General features: G+C 34.9%; 1 protein-coding gene across 1 annotated transcript in view; it reads right to left on the minus strand.

Annotated features, from left to right (window-relative positions):
* Positions 1–22,766, minus strand: part of CADM2 (cell adhesion molecule 2) — a 307,663-nt gene that overhangs the window by 136,234 nt on the left and 148,663 nt on the right. Inside the window, exon 4 of the mRNA XM_007164098.2 lies at positions 22,084–22,221. Coding sequence (XP_007164160.2) covers positions 22,084–22,221 — 138 coding nt within the window. The remainder of the gene's footprint in view (positions 1–22,083; positions 22,222–22,766) is intronic.

Genomic DNA, 22,766 nt, shown 5'->3' on the forward strand with positions numbered 1-22,766 from the left:
ATGGTTTTTCTCGTTCAGTTTGTTAATATGGTTTATCACATTGATTGATTTACATATATGAAGAATCCTTGCACTCCTGGGATAAATCCCACTTGATCATGGTGCATGATCCTTTTAATGTGCTGTTGGATTCTGTTTGCTAGTAGTTTGTTGAGAATTTTTGCATCTATGTTCATCAGCGATATTGGCCTGTAGTCTTCTTGTGTGTGTGTGGCATCTTTGTCTGGTTTTGGTATCAGGGTGATGGTGGTCTCATAGTATGAGTTTGGGAGTGTTCCTCCCTCTGCTATATTTTGGAAGAGTTTGAGAAGGGTAGGTGTTAGCTCTTCTCTAAATGTCTGACAGAATTCACCTGTGAAGCCATCTGGTCCTGGGCTTCTGTTTGTTGGAAGATTTTAATCACAGTTTCAATTTCATTACTTGTGATTGGTCTGTTTTTTTTTTTTTTTCTATTTCTTCCTGGTTCAGTCTCAGAAGGTTGTGCTTTTCTAAGAATTTGTCCATTTCTTGCAGGTTGTCCATTTTATTGGCATATAGTTGCTTGTAGTAATCTCTCATGATCCTTTGTATTTCTGCAGTGTCAGTTGTTACTCCTCCCTTTTCATTTCTAATTCTATTGATTTGTCTTCTCCCTTTTTTTCTTGATGAGTCTGGCTAAGTGTTTATCAATTTTGTTTATCTTCTCAAAAAACCAGCTTTTAGTTTTATTGATCTTTGCTACCTTTTCTTCATTTCTTTTTCATTTATTTCAGATCTGATCTTTATGATTTCTTTCCTTCTGCTAACTGTGGGTTTTTTTTTTTCTTCTTTCTCTAATTGCTTTAGGTGGAAGGTTAGGTTGTTTATTTGAGATGTTTCTTGTTTCTTGAGGTAGGATTGTATTGCTATAAACTTCCCTCTTTGAACTGCTTTTACTGCATCCCTTAGGTTTTGGGTCATCATGTTTCCACTGTCATTTGTTTTTAGGTATTTCTTGATTTCCTCTTTGATTTCTTCAGTGATCTCTTGGTTATTTAGTTGTGTATTGTTTAGCCTCCATGTGTCTGTATTTTTTACAGATTTTTTCCTGTAATTGATATCTAGTCTCATGGTGTTGTGGTCGGAAAAGACACTTGATACGATTTCAATTTTCTTAAATTTACCAAGGCTTGATTTGTGACCCAAGATGTAATCTATCCTGGAGAATGTTCCATGAGCACTTGAGAAGAAAGTGTAATCTTCTGTTTTGGGGTGGAATGTCCTATAAATATCAATTAAGTCCATCTTGTTTAATGTATCATTTAAAGCTTGTGTTTCCTTATTTATTTTCATTTTGGATGATCTGTCCATTGGTGAAAGTGGGGTGTTAAAGTCCCCTACTATGATTGTGTTACTGTTGATTTCCCCTTTTATGCCTGTTAGCATTTGCCTTATGTATTGAGGTACTCCTATGCTGGGGGCATAAATATTTACAATTGTTATACCTTCTTCTTGGATTGATCCCTTGATCATTATGTAGTTTCCTTCTTTGTCTCTTGTAATAGTGTTTATTTTAAAGTCTATTTTGTCTGATATGAGAATTGCTACTCCAGCTTTCATTTGATTTCCATTTGCATATCTTTTTCTATCCCTTCACTTTCAGTCTGTAGGTGTCCCTAGGTCTGAAGTGGGTCTTTTGTAGACAGCATATGTATGGGTCTTGCTGTTGTATCCATTCAGCCAGTCTGTGTCTTTTGGTTGGAGCATTTAATCCATTTACATTTAAAGTACTTATCAATATGCATGTTCCTATTACCATTTTCTTAATTGTTTTGAGTTTGTTATTGTAAGTTTTTTCCTTCTCTTGTGTTTCCTGCCTAGAGAAGTTCCTTTAGCATTTGTTGTAAAGCTGGTTTGGTGGTGCTGAATTCTCTTAGCTTTTGCTTATCTGTAAAGCTTTTAATTTCTCTGTCGAATCTGAATGAGATCCTTGTGGGTAGAGTAATATTGGTTGTAGGTTTTTCCCTGTCATCACTTTAAATATGTCCTACCACTCCCTTCTGGCTTGCAGAGTTTCTGCTGAAAGATCAGCTGTACCTTATGGGGTTTCCCTTGTATGTTAATTGTTGCTTTTCCCTTGCTGCTTTTAATATTTTTTTTCATATTAAATTTTTGATTGTTTGATTAATATGTGTCTTGGTGTGTTTCTCCTTGGATTTATCCTATATGGGACTCTCTGCGCTTCCTGGACTTGACTATTTCCTTACCCATATGAAGGAAGTTTTCAACTATAATCTCTTCAAATATTTTCTCAGTCCCTTTTTATTTCTCTTCTTCTTCTGGGACCCCTATAATTCGAATGTTGGTGTGTTTCATGTTGTCCAGAGGTCTCTGAGACTGTCCTCAATTCTTTTTATTCTTTTTTCTTTATTCTGCTCTGCAGTAGTTATTTCCACTCTTTTATCTTCCACGTCACTTATCCGTTCTTCTGCCTCAGTTATTCTGCTACTGATCCCTTCTAGACAATTTTTAATTTCATTTATTGTGTTGTTCTCATTGTTTGTTTGCTCTTTAGTTCTTCTAGGTCCTTGGTAAATGTTTCTTGTATTATCTCCATTCCATTTCCAAGATTTTGGATCATCTTTACTATCAGTACTCTGAATTCTTTTTCATGTAGACTGCTTACTTCCTCTTCATTTGTTTGGTCTGGTGGGTTTTTACCTTGCTCCTTCATCTGCTGTGTATTTCTCTGTCTTCTCATTTTGCTTAACTTACTGTGTTTGGGAATCTCCGTTTTGCAGGCTGCAGGATTGTAGTTCCCGTTGTTTTTGGTGTCTGCTCTGAGTGGGTAAGGTTGGTTCAGTGGGTTGTGTAGGCTTCCTGTTGGAGGGGAGTGGTGCCCCTGTTCTGGTGGATGAGGCTGGATCTTGTCTTTCTGGCGGGCAGGACCACGTCTGGTGGTGTGTTTTGGGGTGTCTGTGAACTTATTTTGATTTTAGGCAGCCTCTCTGCTAATGGGTGGGTTTGTGCTCCTGTCTTGCTAGTTGTTTGGCATAGGGTGTCCAGCACTGTAGCTTGCTGGTCGTTGAGTGGAGCTGGGTCTTAGAGTTGAGATGGAGATCTCTGGGAGAGCTTTCGCTGTTTGATATTACATGGGGTCGGGAGGTGTCTGGTGGACCAATGTCCTGAACTTGGCTCTCCCACCTCAGAGGCTCAGGTCTGACACCCGGCCAGAGCACCAAGACACTGTCAGCCACACAGCTCAGAAGAAAAGGGAGAAAAAGAAAGAAAGAAAGAAAATAAATAAATAAAAATAAATAAAATAAAGCTACTAAAATAGAAAAAAATTATTAAAAATTTAAAAATTAAAAATTAATTAAAAAAAAGAGAGAAGAAGAGAGCAACCAAACCAAAAAACAGATCCACCAATGATAACAAGTGCTAAAAACTATACTAGAAAAAAAACAAATGAACAAACAACAAAAAAAGGACAGTCAGAACCCTAGGACAAATGGCAAAAGCAAAGCCATACAGACAAAATCACACAAAAAAGCATACACATACACACTCACAAAAAGAGAAAAAAACATATATATATATATATATATATATATATATATATATGTAAATTAAAAAAAGGAAGAGAGCAACCAAATCAATAACCTACCAATGATAATAAGGTCTAAATACTAAACTAAGATAAACAGAAAACCAGAAACAAATTAGATGCAGAAAGCAAACCCCAAGTCTACAGTTGTTCCCAAAGTCCACCGCCTCAATTCTGGGATTATTCGTTGTCTATTCAGGTATTCCAGAGATGCAGGGTACATCAAGTTGATTGTGGATATTTAATCCTCTGCTCTTGAAGCTGCTGGGAGAGATTTCCCTGTCTCTTCTTTGTTCGCACAGCTCCTGGGGTTCAGCTTTGGATTTGGCCCTGTCTCTGCGTGTAGGTTGCCTGAGGGCATCTTTTGGGAAGTCTGAGGTCTTCTGCCAGTGTTCTGTAGTAATTGTTCCTCATGTAAATGTAGTTTTGATGTGTTTGTGGGGAGGAAGGTGATCTACCATCTTGAAGGTGCCCCCTCAATAATTTAATTAAATTTTAAATGTTTTTTACTAACTGATTGACAGTTATTTTCTGGAAGAGATGAGAAATTACTGCTAAGCCTGCTGCTGAACAATATGACAGAAGTTTTCTATGGCATTTGAATGCTTTAGATGCCTTCTCTCTCAACTTTGAAAACGTAAAGTCAGCTGGAAGAAGGCAAGGTGGTTCTGAGGTGTAGGAGCGGAGATGGGCAAGAGGAGAAATCTTGCTGCCAAAGCAGAAGCATTAACAAAGGCGCAAAAGCAGGACTTTTTACAAATCATCTTTATTTAATATTCAAGGTAAGCAGTTGATTTTATATCTACTTTAAACTTTCTCCAGACCAAAAATACTGAGGCCATGTCTTACATGGTAGAACTTTAATCTCCACTTTCATTTGTTCACTGGAGGAGACCTCAAAACAAATTCTTGAGGCAAATTTCATTAGTGCCTATGAGTATTCCTTCATATAACTCCAATCTGATAGGGGTAGACTTTTATAAATCCTTTTCATAACATTCCACTTTTATAAGAATGTGCCACTCATAATCCTGATTTGTAAAGCTATGGCTCTACCATTAACTAGCAATACAAAATAATTGTTTCACTTGACAAGGAATTTTATTAAAACTCAGTTCTTGTTAATAGATTTCAAAAGCTCAGATGAGTAAAATAATATTTATGGAGGATTGATGAAGGGGTATTTATGGAGGATTGATTAAGGGGGCATGATTCTCTTTTTCAATTTTTCAGCCAAAGAAGAAGGTTAGAGTTTTTATCAATTTTCTCTTAAATGTTATTCCATAGGTCTATGTTCAGAGGTGCTACAAGGACTCATTGTATGAACCTTGTTGTATTTACCCTATGGCCAAATCATTTCAATATAGACACTTCTGTCTAAAACATGTGAACTCAGAGAGGAATTCTCTTCTCTCTCGACTCTCAGTACCAGGAAATGTTAGATCTCTTTGTACAAATGGCTTGTGAACATAGTAATTAACTGATCATGTCTCTCTTTTTGTACTAGCTAAAGAGTACTAATAAAAATTTGTGATTCACTGCTGGCATATGTGAAAGCCTTTGTAAGAAGAATTTGCTTACTGATCTCACTTTAGCTTCCATCTTACATTTCTACATTAATTTAGCTGTTGTATCATATTCAATATCCTTACCTTTTATGTTAATCAGTGTTTTTTGTATTTACACAAATCCTTCTAGAACATGATGAGTTATGAGTCACTCTCCCTCAGAAACACTGGACCTAGTTCAGTCAGTGCTTGATGGCTCAGGAAAATTTAAACATCTTAATACAATATACCTATCAAGATTTAATACCTTAGAAGAGCACTAAGAAATATATTGCTCAGTTCAGTAGAATCATCCGTAATGAGCAGAGTCATCTCCTTTGAAAATTACTGAATTAAAATCTTAGATCACTTTCACCCAAGTGATTAATTAATTCTATATTTAATTATATATTTTTATTTATTTATTTATTTATTTATTTTTTTTTTTGATATTTTTATTTATTTAGCTCTGTATTTAGTGGTGTGCACCTAAGAAGAACACCAAGAACTGGTTTGCTCAGTCCAGGAGAGTATCAAGTAAAGAAGAGAGTCACCACCTTTAAAAATTATTAAAGTAAAGTCTTGAGAACACTTTAACCCAAATGATTCACTTATTCTCCATATAATCTCCATGGTACCTTGAGCTCGTACCATGTGTTTGACACCATGCCAGATTCTGCCTGTCAAAAGTTAAATGCAGAAAGGAATCCCAGTCTGGTGAGACAGACAGATATGCAACTATATTATTTAAATATTTTTAAAACTATTAGCATGTTCAAAATACCAAAGAGAATAATAGTTTAAAGATTAACAATATCAGATAGCGTCTCTGAAACTCACCTCATCAGATATCTCTTTTGAAAAAAGTATGGGAGATAGACTATTTAGGAGAAAAATGGTTACTCGGGAGATTAGTTACTAATTGTGATAGCCCAAGAGAGAGATTAGCTTGTTCTCAAGAAAATCTTCTTAATTTTATTATCACATTCTTTGAATATTCAGTAGCATATGAATATTACTTATTATTTCTGTACCACTAATGTAATGAGCGAAAAAGGAGCCTTTGTCAGTTTCAACAAGGTTTCCCTCTTTCTGACTTACGCAGCTTGTTCATGAGCTGTGAGGTATATCCTGCATAACTTGTGGAATTTATCTTGGGCACTTTGGGCTTAGTTTATACCCTATCAATCGTTCATGAATAAAACCCAAAAAGGAAGTAGGGTAGGGAGGAAATATCAGCACTTCCTGTATTTAATCCCAGAGCACAATATTTTATTAGAGACTCCTTAATATTTTACATCTAACAGAATTACAGTCATAAAATCTAAAAATTATATCAATATGTGAAAATAAGTTTGTAACCCTCTATAGTGTCTGTACTTGATGAATTTGAATTCATAGTGTTTGCCATAACCAGATTTGCCTTTTAACAGTAAATTCCTCTGCTATGTAATTTCTTTGGTAGACATTCCTTGCCCAGAAATCGCCATGCTCTGTAGCATGTGACTTCAGCAAGATGTGATTAAACCTGAAGAGGTACCTGACCCCCAGTTGCCTAATCTCCAGGGTGGAAAGCATGAAACTTTATCTCCAAACAGAACCAATGTAGTTAACTAGCCTGTTTCAGAATCTCTATCATACATCTAAATGTGACTGAAAACCCTGAAGAGTTCAAAGAAATTGAAGTAAAAACACATGCTTGAGCACACACATGTATACACACGTACACACACACACACAGAGGCACATGTATATCCTACAGCTAATTCTTGGAAAGCCATGATTTAGCCAATCTAATAAGAGAGCATGATTCATGATGTAGAGAAAAGGTGTGCAAAACAGAGGAAGAAGCAGATAGCTGGGTGTACTTATAGACAAAAAGAAGCTAAGTCACTATGAAGCCAGTCAATCAGTGAACTGTTTATATCCAGGGAATAACCTTTATGGCTATAAAGGTTCTGTTGTGCTCCTTTCACTTGGCAATGGTCAGGAAAACCTTACAATAACCTCTTTTCACTTGAGAGTATGTTGAGTGAACCTCAGTGCCATTAGCCAAACGTTTAGACATGAGAAGTCAACTTTCACTTATAACTGCTTCTAAGAAAAGATTTTATATTTTGTGCACTACATCCTTAGGCTGAATCAAAAAGATAATACCATGTGACTGGGAAAAAAAAAAAAAAAACCTGACTCTGAGCCTGATGCCTCAGGGTAGTCACTATATTTGTGTAGATTATAATGTCCTTCCTTCTACTGAAGATTGAAAGATTTATTTTCTATTGAAAAAGGTGTTTTATTGTAGGCCCAAAAGATGATAAAAGATGGCAGAAAATTTTTTAAAAGCCCATCCATTAGAGTAAACTCTATAAGAAACTAAAAAAAATCTATCCATTTGAGTAAATTCTATAAGCAGCAGGCAAGTGTGACTCCTTTGAAACACCTGTGATGATGCAATTTTCTAGTCATCAAACAATTTATTTTATAAAATCTTGTAGCATTCAGCACGTGTAAGAAAAAATAAACCTGCCCCTCATCAACCTCTTGTGAAAATGATTCATTTGCATCAGTAAAACATCTGTAATATAAAATTAGCCTTCTGAATACACTGCTTCTCTCTATCTCATAGTTTTGTTGATTATTTTTCAACAGGTTATCTTGTTTTCTGAGCAACATATCACTTTTAAATTCCAACTATCCACTGGGACGTTCATAAGGTTCAATACCATTCACATGTTCATAAAATTCATAAATAAATTACTATTTTTTCATTTTTTCTTCTATTATTCTTCTCCCTTCTTATCTCTGATCTCTTTTGACTTTTATTGATCAAAGAATTAAATAATCATTTTTAGAAAGATCAGATTCATAAAAATCATAAAATATCTTCCTGGGTCCCAGGAAGATCATTTGCTAAAGATGATGGGAACAAGACCTTCTCTCCTCACATTGCATTCCCATGCAATGTGAGAATTGCATTTCCATGAAGAATCTAAAGCTAATGAATGGGAAAGGCATCTTTCTTACCACATGAAGAAGCCATAAAGTATCTTTTGGAAATAACCTGAGGAGAATTTGAACAGTGATTGAGTCCCTCCATTAGCAGATGTGAGCTAAAAAGCTAGTACATTTGAATATTTATGTTATTATAATCTCAAGATTGTTTGCTGGCTGATGATTTCTGGATGAGTGAGATTTGCACTTGCTTTAACCCTTAAGTTAAAAACGTTGTTTAATAAAGAATGTTACAAGAGACAAGGAAGGACACTACATAATGATCAAGGGACCAATCCAAGAAGAAGATATAACAATTATAAATATATATGCACCCAACATAGGAGCACTTCAATACATAAGGCAACTGCTAACAGCTATAAAAGAGGAAATCAACAGTAACACAATAATAGTGGGGAACTTTAACACCTCACTTACACCAATGGACAGATCATCCAAAATGAAAATAAATAAGGAAACAGAAGCTTTAAATGACACAATAGACCAGATAGATTTAATTGATATTTATAGGATATTCCATCCAAAAACAGCAAATTACACTTTCTTCTCAGGTGCGCAGGGGAAATTCTCCAGGATAGATCATATCTTGGGTCACAAATCAAGCCTCAGTAAATTTAAGAAAACTGAAATCATATCAAGCATCTTTTCTGACCACAACGCTATGAGATTAGAAATGAATTACAGGGAAAAAAACGTGAAAAACAAAAACACATGGAGGCTAAACAATACGTTATTAAATAACCAAGAGATCACTGAAGAAATCAAAGAGGAAATCAAAAAATACCTAGAGACAAATGACAATGAAAACACGATGATCCAAAACCTATGGGACACAGCAAAAGCAGTTCTAAGATGGAAGTTTATAGCTATACAAGCCTACCTCAAGAAACAAGAAAAATCTCAAGTAAACAATCTAACCTTAGACCTAAAGGAACTAGAGAAAGAAGAACAAACAAAACCCAAAGTTAGCAGAGGGAAAGAAATCATAAACATAAGAGCAGAAATAAATGAAATAGAAACAAACAAAACAATAGCAAAGATCAATAAAACTAAAAGCTGGTTCTTTGAGAAGATAAACAAAATTGATAAACCATTAACCAGACTCATCAAGAAAAAGAGGGAGAGGACTCAAATCAATAAAGTTAGAAACGAAAAGGAGAAGTTACAGCAGACACCACAGAAATACAAAGCATCCTAAGAGACTACTACAAGCAACTGTATGCCAATAAAATGGACAACCTGGAAGAAATGGAAAAATTCTTAGAAAGGTATAACCTTCCAAGACTGAACCAGGAAGAAACAGAAAATATGAACAGACCAATCACAAGTAATGAAATTGAAACTGTGATTAAAAATCTTCCAACAAACAAAAGTCCAGAACCAGATGGCTTCACAGGTGAATTCTATCAAACATTTAGAGAAGAGCTAACACCCATCCTTCTCAAACTCTTCCAAAAAATTGCAGAGGAAGGAACACTCCCAAACTCATTCTATGAGGCCACCATCACCCGGATACCAAAACCAGACAAAGATACTACAAAAAAACGAAAATTACAGACCAATATCACTGATGAATATAGATGCAAAAATCCTCAACAAAATATTAGCAAACAGAATCCAACAACACATTAAAAGGATCATACACCATGATCAAGTGGGATTTATCCCGGGGATGCAGGGATTCTTCAAGATACGCAAATCAATCAATGTGATACACCATATTAACAAACTGAAGAATAAAAACCATATGATCATCTCAATAGATGCAGAAAAAGCTTTTGACAAAATTCAACAGCGATTTATGAAAAAAAATCTCCAGAAAGTGGGCAAAGAGGGAACCTACCTCAACATAATAAAGGCCATATACGACAAACCCACAGCAAACATCATTCTCAATGGTGAAAAACTGAAAGCATTTCCTCTAAGATCAGGAATGAGACAAGGATGTCCACTCTCACCACTATTATTCAACATAGTTTTGGAAGTCCTAGTCACGACAATCAGAGAAGAAAAAGAAATAAAAGGAATACAAATTGGAAAAGAAGAAATAAAACTGTCACTGTTTGCAGATGACATTATACTATACATAGAGAATCCTAAAAATGCCACCAGAAAACTACTAGAGCTAATCAATGAATTTGGTAAAGTTGCAGGATACAAAATTAATGCACAGAAATCTCTTGCATTCCTACACACTAATGATGAAAAATCTGAAAGAGAAATTATGGAAACACCCCCATTTACTATTGCAACAAAAAGAATAAAATACCTAGGAATAAACCTACCTAGGGAGACAAAAGACCTGTATGCAGAAAACTATAAGACCCTGATGAAAGAAATTAAAGATGACACCAACAGATGGAGAGATATACCATGTTCTTGGATTGGAAGAATCAATATTGTGAAAATGACTATACTACCCAAAGCAATCTACAGATTCAATGCAATCCCTATCAAATTACCAATGGCATTTTTTATGGAACTAGAACAAATCATCTTATAATTTGTATGGAGACACAAAAGACCCCGAATAGCCAAAGCAGTCTTGAGGGAAAAAAATGGAGCTGGAGGAATCAGACTCCCTGACTTTAGACTATACTACAAAGCTACAGTAATCAAGACAATATGGTACTGGCACAAAAACAGAAACATAGATCAATGGAACAAGATAGAAAGCCCAGAGATAAACCCACGCACCTATGGTCAACTAATCTATGACAAAGGAGGCAAAGATATACAATGGAGAAAAGACAGTCTCTTCAATAAGTTGTGCTGGGAAAACTAGACAGCCACATGTAAAAGAATGAAATTAGAACACTCCCTATCACCATACACAAAAATAAACTCAAAATGGATTCAAGACCTAAATGTAAGACCAGACACTATAAAACTGTTAGAGGAAAACATAGGAAGAACACTCTTTGACATAAATCACAGCAAGATCTTTTTTGATCCACCTCTTAGAGTAATGGAAATAAAAACAAAAATAAACAAATGGGACCTAATGAAACTTCAAAGCTTTTGCACAGCAAAAGAAACCATAAACAAGACGAAAAGACAACCCTCAGAATGGGAGAAAATATTTGCGAACAAATCAACGGACAAAGGATTAATATCCAAAATATATAAACAGCTCACACAGATCAATACTAAAGAAACAAACAACCCAATCCAAAACTGGGCAGAAGACCTAAATAGACATTTCTCCAAAGAAGACATACAGATGGCCAAGAAGCACATGAAAGCTGCTCAACATCACTAATTATTAGAGAAATGCAAATCAAAACTACAATGAGGTATCACCTCACACCAGTTAGAATGGGCATCATCAGAAAATCTACAAACAACAAATGCTGGAGAGGGTGTGGAGAAAAGAGAACCCTCTTGCACTGTTGGTGGGAATGTAAATTGATACAGCCACTATGGAGAACAGTATGGAGGTTCCTTAAAAAACTAAAAATAGAGTTACCATATGATCCAGCAATCCCACTACTGGGCATATACCCAGAGAAAACCATAATTCAAAAAGACACATGCACCCCCATGTTCATTGCAGCACTATTTACAATAGCCAGGTCACGGAAGCAACCTAAATGCCCATCGACAGAGGAATGGATAAAGAAGATGTGGTACATATATACAATGGAATATTACTCAGCCATAAAAAGGAACAAATTGAGTCATTTGTTGAGACGTGGATGGATCTAGAGACTGTCACACAGAGTGAAGTAAGTCAGAAAGAGAAAAACAAATATCGTATATTAACACATGTATGTGGAACCTAGAAAAATGGTACAGATGAACAGGTTTGCAGGGCAGAAGTTGAGACACAGATGTAGAGAACAAACGTATGGACACCAAGGGGGGAAAACCGCGGTGGGGTGGGGATGGTGGTGTGCTGAATTGGGCGGTTGCAATTGACATGTATACACTGATTTGTATAAAATTGATGATTAATAAGAACCTGCAGTATAAAACAACAAACAAACAAACAAAAACAACTAATACTAAACTTTCTTTGGGTTATTTGTATGGGAATATGTTAATATAAATGTTTCAGATATTACATGAAATTTCTAAAAATCTTCTATGTTCTGGTATAATGTTATAAGTCATAAGTCTAGTTATTACTTTAAAATGTATATCTCAGAAATAACTAAATTTCCTTGTCAATTGCATTATTATGAACTTTCATCAAATCTTTAACCATGGTCATTTTCAGACAGTTCTGGGTGTACTCTGATGCTTTTGCAAAAATGTTCCTATAAAAGGGTTTCATCTTCAAGGAATTCATGGAAAAGACTCTGACAAGTACAGGTTTCTGGTAACTGACTATACTGCTGAACTGAATGAATAAGCATTTTCAGAACTCTAATGGAAAACTGATGAATTCATAAAAGTGCTAACAAAAGATCAAGATGAAAAAAAAATTAATTACATGGGACTGAGTGAACTGATGAGGATGATTATAATTTTTGTGACTTTCTGTTTGAATAAAAAAATAAAAACTGCCACAAGGACTCAGAGGCAAAAAATATACAAATCAATTTTCACTGCAAAGTGAAGGATTTGTTACAGTGGAGGATTACTGGACAGAATGTCAGTATTATGACATAGTATGAGTGTGTTTCGTGTTTGGTAATTGCCATCATTGTTGCTTTTGTTGTGGTCACCCATTTACAATGCTTGGTGTCAGTTTATCTCTTGTAAAAATAAAATACAGTGTGTGTGTGTGTGTGTGTGTGTGTGTGTGTGTGAAAAAAAATAAAATAAAAATAAATAAATAAAAACATTGATTAAAAACATGAATTAACAACAAAGAAAAACATTATTTTGTTGATAGAATGCTCATTCTTGACAATAAGTGAAATCCAGTCAAAATTTATACTTACTTATGTCATTATATATACATGCTGGAACTTTTCTTTCCATTCCCACAATAATGTATAACAGCACTGAATTTCTATAGCTAAATCAAATAATTTTTAGCTTTAAAACTAGCAGAATTACTAATCTAAAATATTTTGTCAAAGTGAGTATGGATACATTTTACACTTATTCATGTTCATCCCCTTAAATGTATTATATCATCTTAAAACAAATAAGCAGTCAGACAAAATTAAAACATACTACCATTTAGATAAAAGTATTATTTCTCTACATTTCAAAAACAAAGGCAAAATAACTTTTGCTTCCAGCCTAGCAGAATAACAAAGTTGGATCTACCTCTTATCTGAAAACAAGAGTTTTCAAGATACTGAACCTAACAATAATGGACAGTTATCCCAGAGAGATGGAAAATGAATGAGATGAACCCTAAAATTTGTCCCTGCTTAATGCCTTGAGAGATTTTTCTAGACTGTGGTGTGTGGAGGGAAACCCATGCAGACCCTGGTGGCCTCCCCCAGTTATGCTGATGGAGCTGGGTGTCTAAGAAGGCCACAGCAGCTAGAGTTTATAGGGCAGAGTATCAAAAACGAAAGAGCTACACAAAGAGATGACTCCAGACATCTGCAGTGTCCCTCACAGTATTTGGCAAAGTAATTATTGATTGGTGTATCTGTGTGAAGAAAGTGTTTGGGGCTAGGACAAGAACTATCAAAAAGGATTAGAGGAAATAGTACATGATGCTTACGCAGGCAGGGAATAATGCCTGTTCTAACTAACCTGACTGAAAAAAACTCATAATTGGTACCCTGGGCACTCAGAGGATTTTATCTGAGTAATGAGAATTAAGTAATTCTAAGAATAAAAGCTGCTCTGGTCCCACCTAAGAAATTTAAAAGAAGCTCTGAAAGTATTAAACTCTAAACTACTTAACCAGAACAAAGCTTAGGAATACTTACAGGAATAGGAGAACATTCAGTACCAGAAATGTAAAACTTATAATGTCTGGAATCCAATCAAAAAATACTCTGCATTCAAAGAAGCAGGAAAATGCTATCTATAATGAGATCAATCAATCTATCAAAACTGACCTAGAAATAATACAGCTGAGAGAAAGAAAAGACAAGGGCATTGAAAATATAAAATCACTCAAAATACATGCAAAACCTAAAAATATGAAATTTTGGGAAGTAATTCTTTGTGATCTTGGATTAGGCAAAAACATCTTACATATAATACCAAAGCATGATTCAAAAAAGTAAAAAATAATAATACTAAAATTTAAAAGTTGGATTTCATGAAGGAGTACAACCACTTTGAAAAATCGTTTGGAAATGCCTTTAAAAATTAAACATGTGTCTTCTATATGACCCAGCCATTCTGCTCCTAGGCATTTACACAAGAGAAATAAGAGCACAGATACATACAAAGGCTTACACCCAAATGTTCATAGCAGCTTTACTGCAATGGCCCCAAACTGTAAACACCACAAATGTCTATCCCCAGATAAATGGATAAACAAATTATAGTACAGATATATACAGCACAATATGAATCAGCAATAGACAGCAACAACCTTTATATATGCAACATGGATGAATCTCAGAATATTCATCCTGAGGGAAATAAATCAAAGAAGAGTATATACTATATGATTTGATTTATATAAAATTCTAGAAAATGTAATCTATAATGACATAAAGTAGAATAGTGGTTTCCTGGAATTGAGATGGGGGGTGGGCAAAGAAGGCCAGGAGGAAGGAATCATGAAGGTGTATGAACAAACTTTTGTAGATGATGAATTTGTTCATTATCTTGATCGTAGTGATGGTCTCATCACCATATACACTTGTGAAATAATACCAAACTGCACACATAAAATATGTGTAGATTGTTTTTTGTCCATTATATCTCAATAAAGTTGCTTTTAAAAAATAATAAAATTTTTAAAAGTTTCTCAAAGATTTTTGGTGATCATTTGCTTTCATCAGCCATTCACACTCAGATGAAACAACTGTTTTATCTCTTTCCAGAAAGATGTTTTATGTATCTCATTGTATCTTGAGAGAGTCTTGAGGTAATACACTCAACAGCATTTAGAAAACCCCAAGTTGTATGTACACACACACACACACACCTCACTTACAGGTATTACTAATGCTATTTCTTTTTCTCATTTAATACGGGGTCCAGCATGATTTGGATTTAAATGGCAAGGACACTTTCAAAGCGGTAAGTTTAAACAAAAGAACTCAAAAAATCATTGATATATGGTATATACTCTGTAAGTTTAAACACTAACACTTTTAATTAATCCTTATCACACATGATACAGGAGCTTTAAGCTCAGGGCACACAAATATCTCCTTTTTATTTTCTTTTGTGTTTAGCTCGAGAGAATTCACCATCTCTGTATTACATGTTAGTATTTCACTTATTTAAATTAAGGCTTTGTGCAACTGACATTAAATGAAGTATTAGGCCAAAACTAGTCTTACAACACCAGGGAGACTATTTAAATTAAATATATAATTACTGTTTCTCAAAGTAGATTCCACAAAGTTCAATGCAAGAAACACAAAACAAATTTTAAAAATCATATGGCCAAAGAATACTGCTAAGATGTTGTCTAACAGAAATTTGCATTAATTCTCAGAAATGTTAAAGCACTAAAGTGCATTTTGATTTAGTTTTAGAGAATCTCTCTCTAAGAATAGATTCATGAAGGACATAGAATATCGAGTCATTTTCTAAACTTATTAGATTAGGACCTCCTCTCTTTCTTTCTTCGACTATCTATTAATACTTGGCTTACTGGTCTCTAATTCTATGCATTCTCAAACTATAGTGAGCCTAAGCGTCAACAGAGGTACTTAATAAATATTAGGACTTCTAGGCTTGACAGCCAGAAATTCTGATTTTAAAGGTCTACATTGAGACCAGGAATCTTCATTTTTCTAACTAGTACCTCAAGTGATTCTAATCTGAGCAGTCTAAAGGCTACCTTTTAAGAAACACAACATTCAGAAATTCACTCTCAAGTTTCCAAATGCTGAAAAATTATTTACTAAGTAGCTTATAGTACAATTATACTATATTTAGCCAACTTGAAAATGAGCTGCTGCATTATTTTTGATTAACACTAAAGTGTATGTGAAGAGTCCTGTTCACACAGGGCAACACAGCTAAAGTCAGCTTAAGCTTGATGGTCCAACATCTGAAACAAACAATGTATACTAAGTAAATAACACTTGTAGAATACAGGCAATACTATTAGGCACTGACAAGCTTCAGTGACTCCCCACAAAGTCAGGCTTTGATGAATATGCAGGTTACTACATAGCATGATTCTCAGGGTCAGAAGGAAGGAAGTACTGAGGGAGTTTCTGTTGGGAGTGTGCTGCACAAATAAAGGGTGATAACTATTTATAGAGGCTAAAACTAAAAATGTCCTTCGTAAGAGATGATAGACCTTTGTGTTATCAGAATCCCTTTCTTAATCATAAGTCACCTAACTCCAAAAGCCTGCCAAGTTTAACTTTTAGATTCTACCAATATATAGTTACTTCAACCTCAAAGAATAAACATATTATCATTTATTTCTGAACTAATTTCTCCTAATGCCTTTCTTATTTCCACATGTTCACTAACCAAGTTGTGTTGGCACCCAAATTGTGTTGTCTTTGACCCTTGTTTTTGCTCCATCTCCCAGACTCATTCACCAAGTTCACCTGAAATTTGTCTTCTCTTTTAAATCCATCCATTTAAAAACATGCCATTTCATCCATTAGTTCAGGGCCTTACTAATTCATGTTTGAAATGTCCCTTAAATATTCTTCCAGCCTTCAGCTTTCTTCCCCAATTCAAGTGCTGGGTCTTAGAATTGGAATATTCAAGCTCATTCTTTGTCAGATGTGTGACTATGAGAAATCATTCTGCCTTTCTGGATCTCAGTTTCCTGTTATTGGTACATAATAAATGATTAAAAGCTTAGTGTCCTAAAGCAATATGCATTTATTATCTCACAATTTCAATGGATTAAGAGTCCAGATAGGGCTTATCCTGGTCCTCTTCTCAGTGTCACCAGGCTGAAATCATGGTGTTGGCTGAGGCTGTGATTCCCATCTAGGTTTTAGAGTCCTCTACAAACTCACTGATTGTTGGCAAATTTACTTCCTTGACGCTGTATGTCCGAGGTCCCCATTTTCTCACTAGCTGCCACTCAGGAACAGCTTTCAGCTCCTAGAGGTCACCCACAGTTCTTTGTCACATGGCCCCTATAGACAGTACGTACGCACATGGCTATTTGCTTTCTTCCAGGCTAGGAGGAGGATGTCTGACTCTTTATTCTTTTATAAAAACTTCACCTCATTATGTCAGGTTTCCTTTAGTAATCTCCCTTTGATGAACTCAAAAGGGATCCATAATTATATCTGTAAAATCCCTTTTGCCATGTAAGGTAACGTGATCAACATGATCAAGGCAGTGATATCACATATATTCTCAAGTCCTTCCTACACTCCAGGGGAAAAGATTATACAAAAATGTGGGTCATTGAGGGTTCTCATAGAATTCTGCCTAACACATTCATGTAAAAGCTAGTTGGCTGGAAAAGAAAATCTTAAGATTTTATGATGATAACTGCTCAAACTACAAGTTACTAAACTTATACATGGAATGGAAAGTTTATACAAGTTCTCAGGACACTGATAGATTTAGGAAGGCAATACACATTTTTTCCTTACACTAAAAGGCAAAATTTCCAACTTCCTAGCTACACAGAAGATTAAAAGCTACAGTGAAATCCCCTGCAGTTTTGAATACAGAGCTGCCCAGAGGCACCAAAGGGATTTCTGAGTCAGACTCATCGGGAGGAAAAAGGAGAGTTAGATGAAAATTATGATTATTCATTCCACCGTTTAAAGCGTATAGAAGAAAATGTTTCACCACTGCCTACAGAATAAATTCCAAACTCCTTAATCTGGACTAAAAGATCTTCCATGACTTAACTGGCCCCTACCTTCCCGTTTATCTCTCATGTTTGTATCAAACAGAAAGTTTCAGTTCCTTAAAACAATCGCATGCTTTTACTCTGCATAAACACATGGTTTCTTTCTTTAGAATGACCTACCACCTACTTTTACCCACAACCCATACATATAGTGAATTCCGTTCATCGTTTAAGATCCACTTATTCATTTAACATATACTTACTGAGTACTCTCATTCATCAATGAACTCTCGTCTTTACCTCTGCCACAAAGTAGGGCGTATCTCTGTTTCTTGTCTTGTACAAAAGCTGTAGCCAGTTCATATGTCTGTTACTATACTTGTTAGATCTTATGTTTATATGTCCATCCCCCAAAAGTGAATACCTTAAAGAAATAATTCTGTTTTGGTTATATTTCTAGGACTAATTCAGGGATTGTTACAACTCACCAATCATGGTTTGCTCAAGATAGTAATAATAATGATAACAATAATAATAATATCTAAAATATATTCAGTGATTCCTTATACTGTGAAAACACTTTATACATATTGGCTTGTATGAAATCCTTGCAATAGCACTTTGAGGCAAGCTTTATAATCCTCATTTATTAGATGAGAAAACTAAAGTTCAGAGACAGAGGCAAGACTTCAATATGTTACTGATACTTGTCAACATTATGTTCTCTATACACCAGTGTGGTCCCCAGGCAGGAGGACCCTCATCACTCACCAATTCAACACACTGCTAAATATATACGTTCTCGGTTTCCAACCCAGATCTACTCAATCAGAAAATCTGGGGTCAGGCCCCTATCATCTGAGTTTTAACAGACCCTGGAGGTGATGATGATGCCTGCTAAAGTTTGAGAACCATGCTGTATAATCTAACATGGAAATACCATGGCCAAGAAAATGTGATCAGCTAGGACTATGAAACAACTTTCTCCCAGAAACTTGGTGATTAAATTCATATGTTAGATAATAATGGAGAAAAAAATGTACAGAACAATGACTCCTCCTGAAATCAGAAGTCACTTTGAAAGCCCCTACCTCTATCATACAGAGTCTGAAACTTAACACAGTGTCAATATGCTGAACTGGCCAGTGCTTAGTCAAAACATATGGAAAATAATACTTTCCCTTGACTGTAATAACTACTTTGGGATTTACATAATGTTATACATTCCTCTTTATAGGAAAGTACTCCTCATAGCTGGTTTTATCACCCCAAAGGCATTTTAAACATCTCCAGGTCAAGGTTCTTGTTTTCTTCATTTGGATATTCACTCATGCACCATAGAATGCTGTATAATTGGGACACATTTTAACAATTTCTTATCGAATTGAATTTAACTGGATTTGATTAGCTTATCTTTTCCAATTCCTTACACTAGGGAGTGTCTTTTTAAAAAATCTCAAGTGATATTATAGTAAAAATTGTTACATGATAATAGGAAGTCAAATTTTGATTTCTGAAAAGACAAGAGTGCAAGATAAGGATAGAACACTCCTTTCAGTGAGGTGTATCTGCTGAGGGATTTTAGAACAAACTTTCACTTCACATGTATAGAGCACAGCAATAGTAATGAACGTGCATTCTGTATAGAGTACTAAATACAGCATATTTGCCTATACACCTATAAAAACATTTTAGAGAACTCAGGAAGTTCACCACATCATTGTAAAGACAAACTATGTAAACATGCAAAATAAGAGTTATAAACAAATAAAGAGCTATATAGATGAATGCAAGTGTAGGAATAATAAATGCTCTATTAATGGCCATGCATTGAAGAGCACAGAAAAAACAAAGCTTCACTACTTCTGAATAGAACACAGAACCAAATGCTGATTCTGTATATGGTTTTCTCTTGATTTTCATTCTAGTCTTGATTCAGATGATTTTAAAGTATGGTGTTTATAAGATCAAAATTTCATGTTTTTACATATAAACTAAAGTCCCCTCTCTACCTAGTTTATGAATAAATCTGGCATTCAGAGCAGAAGCCAGATTTGTCAAAAATTAAGATATTTTATAAAAATATTTGTAATGAAAACATTATGCGTTTCTCATAAGGCTACAATGTTAAAAACAATCAACCAATACTAATGACTAGTATGTTAGTCTCTGACCTCCCTGAGGATATGTTTATCCAAAACACAAATAAAATGGTAAGAAATTAAGAGAAACTAACTCACTCACTAACTAATTATGTCAGAATTCAGAAAGAGATGCATGTAGGTAATAAAACAATTTAACTGAAGGAGAGTATTTAAGAAGAACATTCTAACATAAACCAAGCCTTTCACATAGAAAACCATCTGATTTGTAAGAATTCACTGCCAGGAGCTTTCTTATAGGCCAAGGAAATTGGATTTTAAACTTATCCTCCAGGTTAGGACTTTCAATCAGAAGTGTTTAAGCAGAAAAAGTGGCTGGATTAGACCCTTGTCATAGTAAGATAACTCTGGATGCAGTGTAGAGGGTCCATTTAGAAAAGCTCCAACCAAGACTAGACATTTAACACATTAACCTAAACAAATATATCCTAAAGGCAGAATTAGAATGGATGGTACTGAGCCCTGGCAGAATATAAGAGCAAGTTTAACTCAGCAAAGTGAGTATCTAACTTGTGAAATGGGTGCTTGTACGTCTCCAAAGTTAGTCCAATAAAATGTATTTATTAGAAGTTCTAAAGTAAAGGTAGTAATCATGGATAAATTACAGATAGTTCCTTGTTTTGGGAAAAAATATAAAGAGAGAAAGTAATTAAAATAGAAAAGAGGTAGAATAATTGTATGGATTGTAAACCCATAATTTCTTAGTAATATAGGCAATTCTACCTGTTGGGCCTCCATGCCTAAGCAAGATACTGAATTACAAGTTAAAATAACCAGAATGGTTTGCATCAACCTATCTCCTAGAAGGTTACCTTGAGAATAATACATATTACTATATAAACAGGAAAAATTTTTAACAAGCATAATAGATGATTCCTATATTCGGGTTTTAATGTACATGTGATGTCAGGTCCAAGATTTCTGTATGTGGGGTACAAAAACCACTACCAGACTTACTAGCCATCTCCTCTATAAACTTCTTAATCCACCCTAAAAAAGTGTGTGTGTGCACGTGTGTGTTTAAGTGTATCAAGTAAGAGCAGAATTACGCTGAATATTTACATTTCTGTGCATTTTTACTGAGACAAGCACATTATTTTACCCTGTGTGAGAACTACTGAAAAACAGATTTATTGATATTTAGCTAGTTTTATTCTCAAAACTTTGTACTTTCAGAACCAACAAGTTGAAGAAATAATTCATGGAGTTTCTCTGTCTATAATCTAAATACTACAGATGAGCTCTAAAATAATCATATCTAACATGAACACTTAGCCCTTGCTATTGTCAAGTACAAATCTGTGTGTTTTTTATATATTAACTTATTTGTTTCTCCAAGTTTCCCACTAGATATGTATCTTTTTTTAAAGATTTATTATTTATCTATTTATTAATTTAATCTATTTTTGGCGGCGTAAGGTCTTAGTTGCCACGTGCAGACTCTTCCTTGAGGCATGCTAAACATTCGTTGCGGCACATGGGCTTCTCTCTAGTTGTGGTGTGCGGGTTTTCTCTTCTCTAGTTGTGGTGCACATGCTCCAGGGTGTGTGGGCTCTGCAGTTTGGGGCACGCAGGCTCTCTAGCTGAGGCGCTTGAGCTCAGTAGGTGTGGTGCACGGGCTTAGCTGCCCCGCAGCATGTGGGATCTTAGTTCCCTGACCAGGGATCAAACCCACATCCCCTGCATTATAAGGTGGATTCTTTACCACTGGATCACCAGAAAAGTCTCTAGATATATATCATTTTAAAACTGTTTTACATAAGAGAAAAATGGGGCACACAGAGATGATATTAATATACCTTGTAAAATTACCTAATTTAAGGTAAATCTGGTTCAAATTACACTTAATAAGAAAGTGACTGTGGTTTGAAAAGGAAAATGTAAAATGCCCTGAATCTAACACTTCACACTAATTTCAGCACATTAATTTTGATTTGGAGACCTTTCCCCTTTCCTTACCTTTAATCTCTTTGTCATTTTTGAACCATCTTATATCAGCTGCAGGTTTACTACCAGATGTTTTACAAGTCAGCTGCATCAAGTCTCCCTCCATAACTGGGGATGAAAATCCGCTAATTTGAGGCTTCTCAGGAACACCTGAAATTTAAGCAAATGAATGAAGTAAACATTAATCTCCAGGGTTGATTTGTTCTTACGACTATTACTTTCACAAACAAAGCTAAACTGGGTGTTTAACTGACAATAACTTCAATCAAGAATAATAAACCAAAACATAATAATAATAAACTGCTATATAATAAAATAATGACAAAATATATAAAAAATATATAGCGAGATATATATACACATACATACAAACACATATGTGTGTCTGTGTAAATATGCATATGTGTGTGTATATTATCCATAAAGCATTTAAAATGCGTTTAGTTAAAGTAGTTTTTTTAAATTAAATTTTACCTGCAGAAATACTCTTTGTAATCTTAAAAACAACCGTATCTTAAGATTTATTACCAGTGTGGGGATTTAAGAAGGTAGATTGTTTGCATTGGGCAAAAAAAAATCCACAAAGCATATTTCTTCATTCTTTAGCAAACTGTGATTTAACCAGAATAGCACATTTCATTCCTGATTTCAAAATTCTTAAAGCTTAAAAAATATTGTTATCCTCTGTGTACCTT

This window comes from Balaenoptera acutorostrata, chromosome 4 (assembly GCF_949987535.1).
Source record: "Balaenoptera acutorostrata chromosome 4, mBalAcu1.1, whole genome shotgun sequence".
Classification (NCBI taxonomy): domain Eukaryota; kingdom Metazoa; phylum Chordata; class Mammalia; order Artiodactyla; family Balaenopteridae; genus Balaenoptera; species Balaenoptera acutorostrata.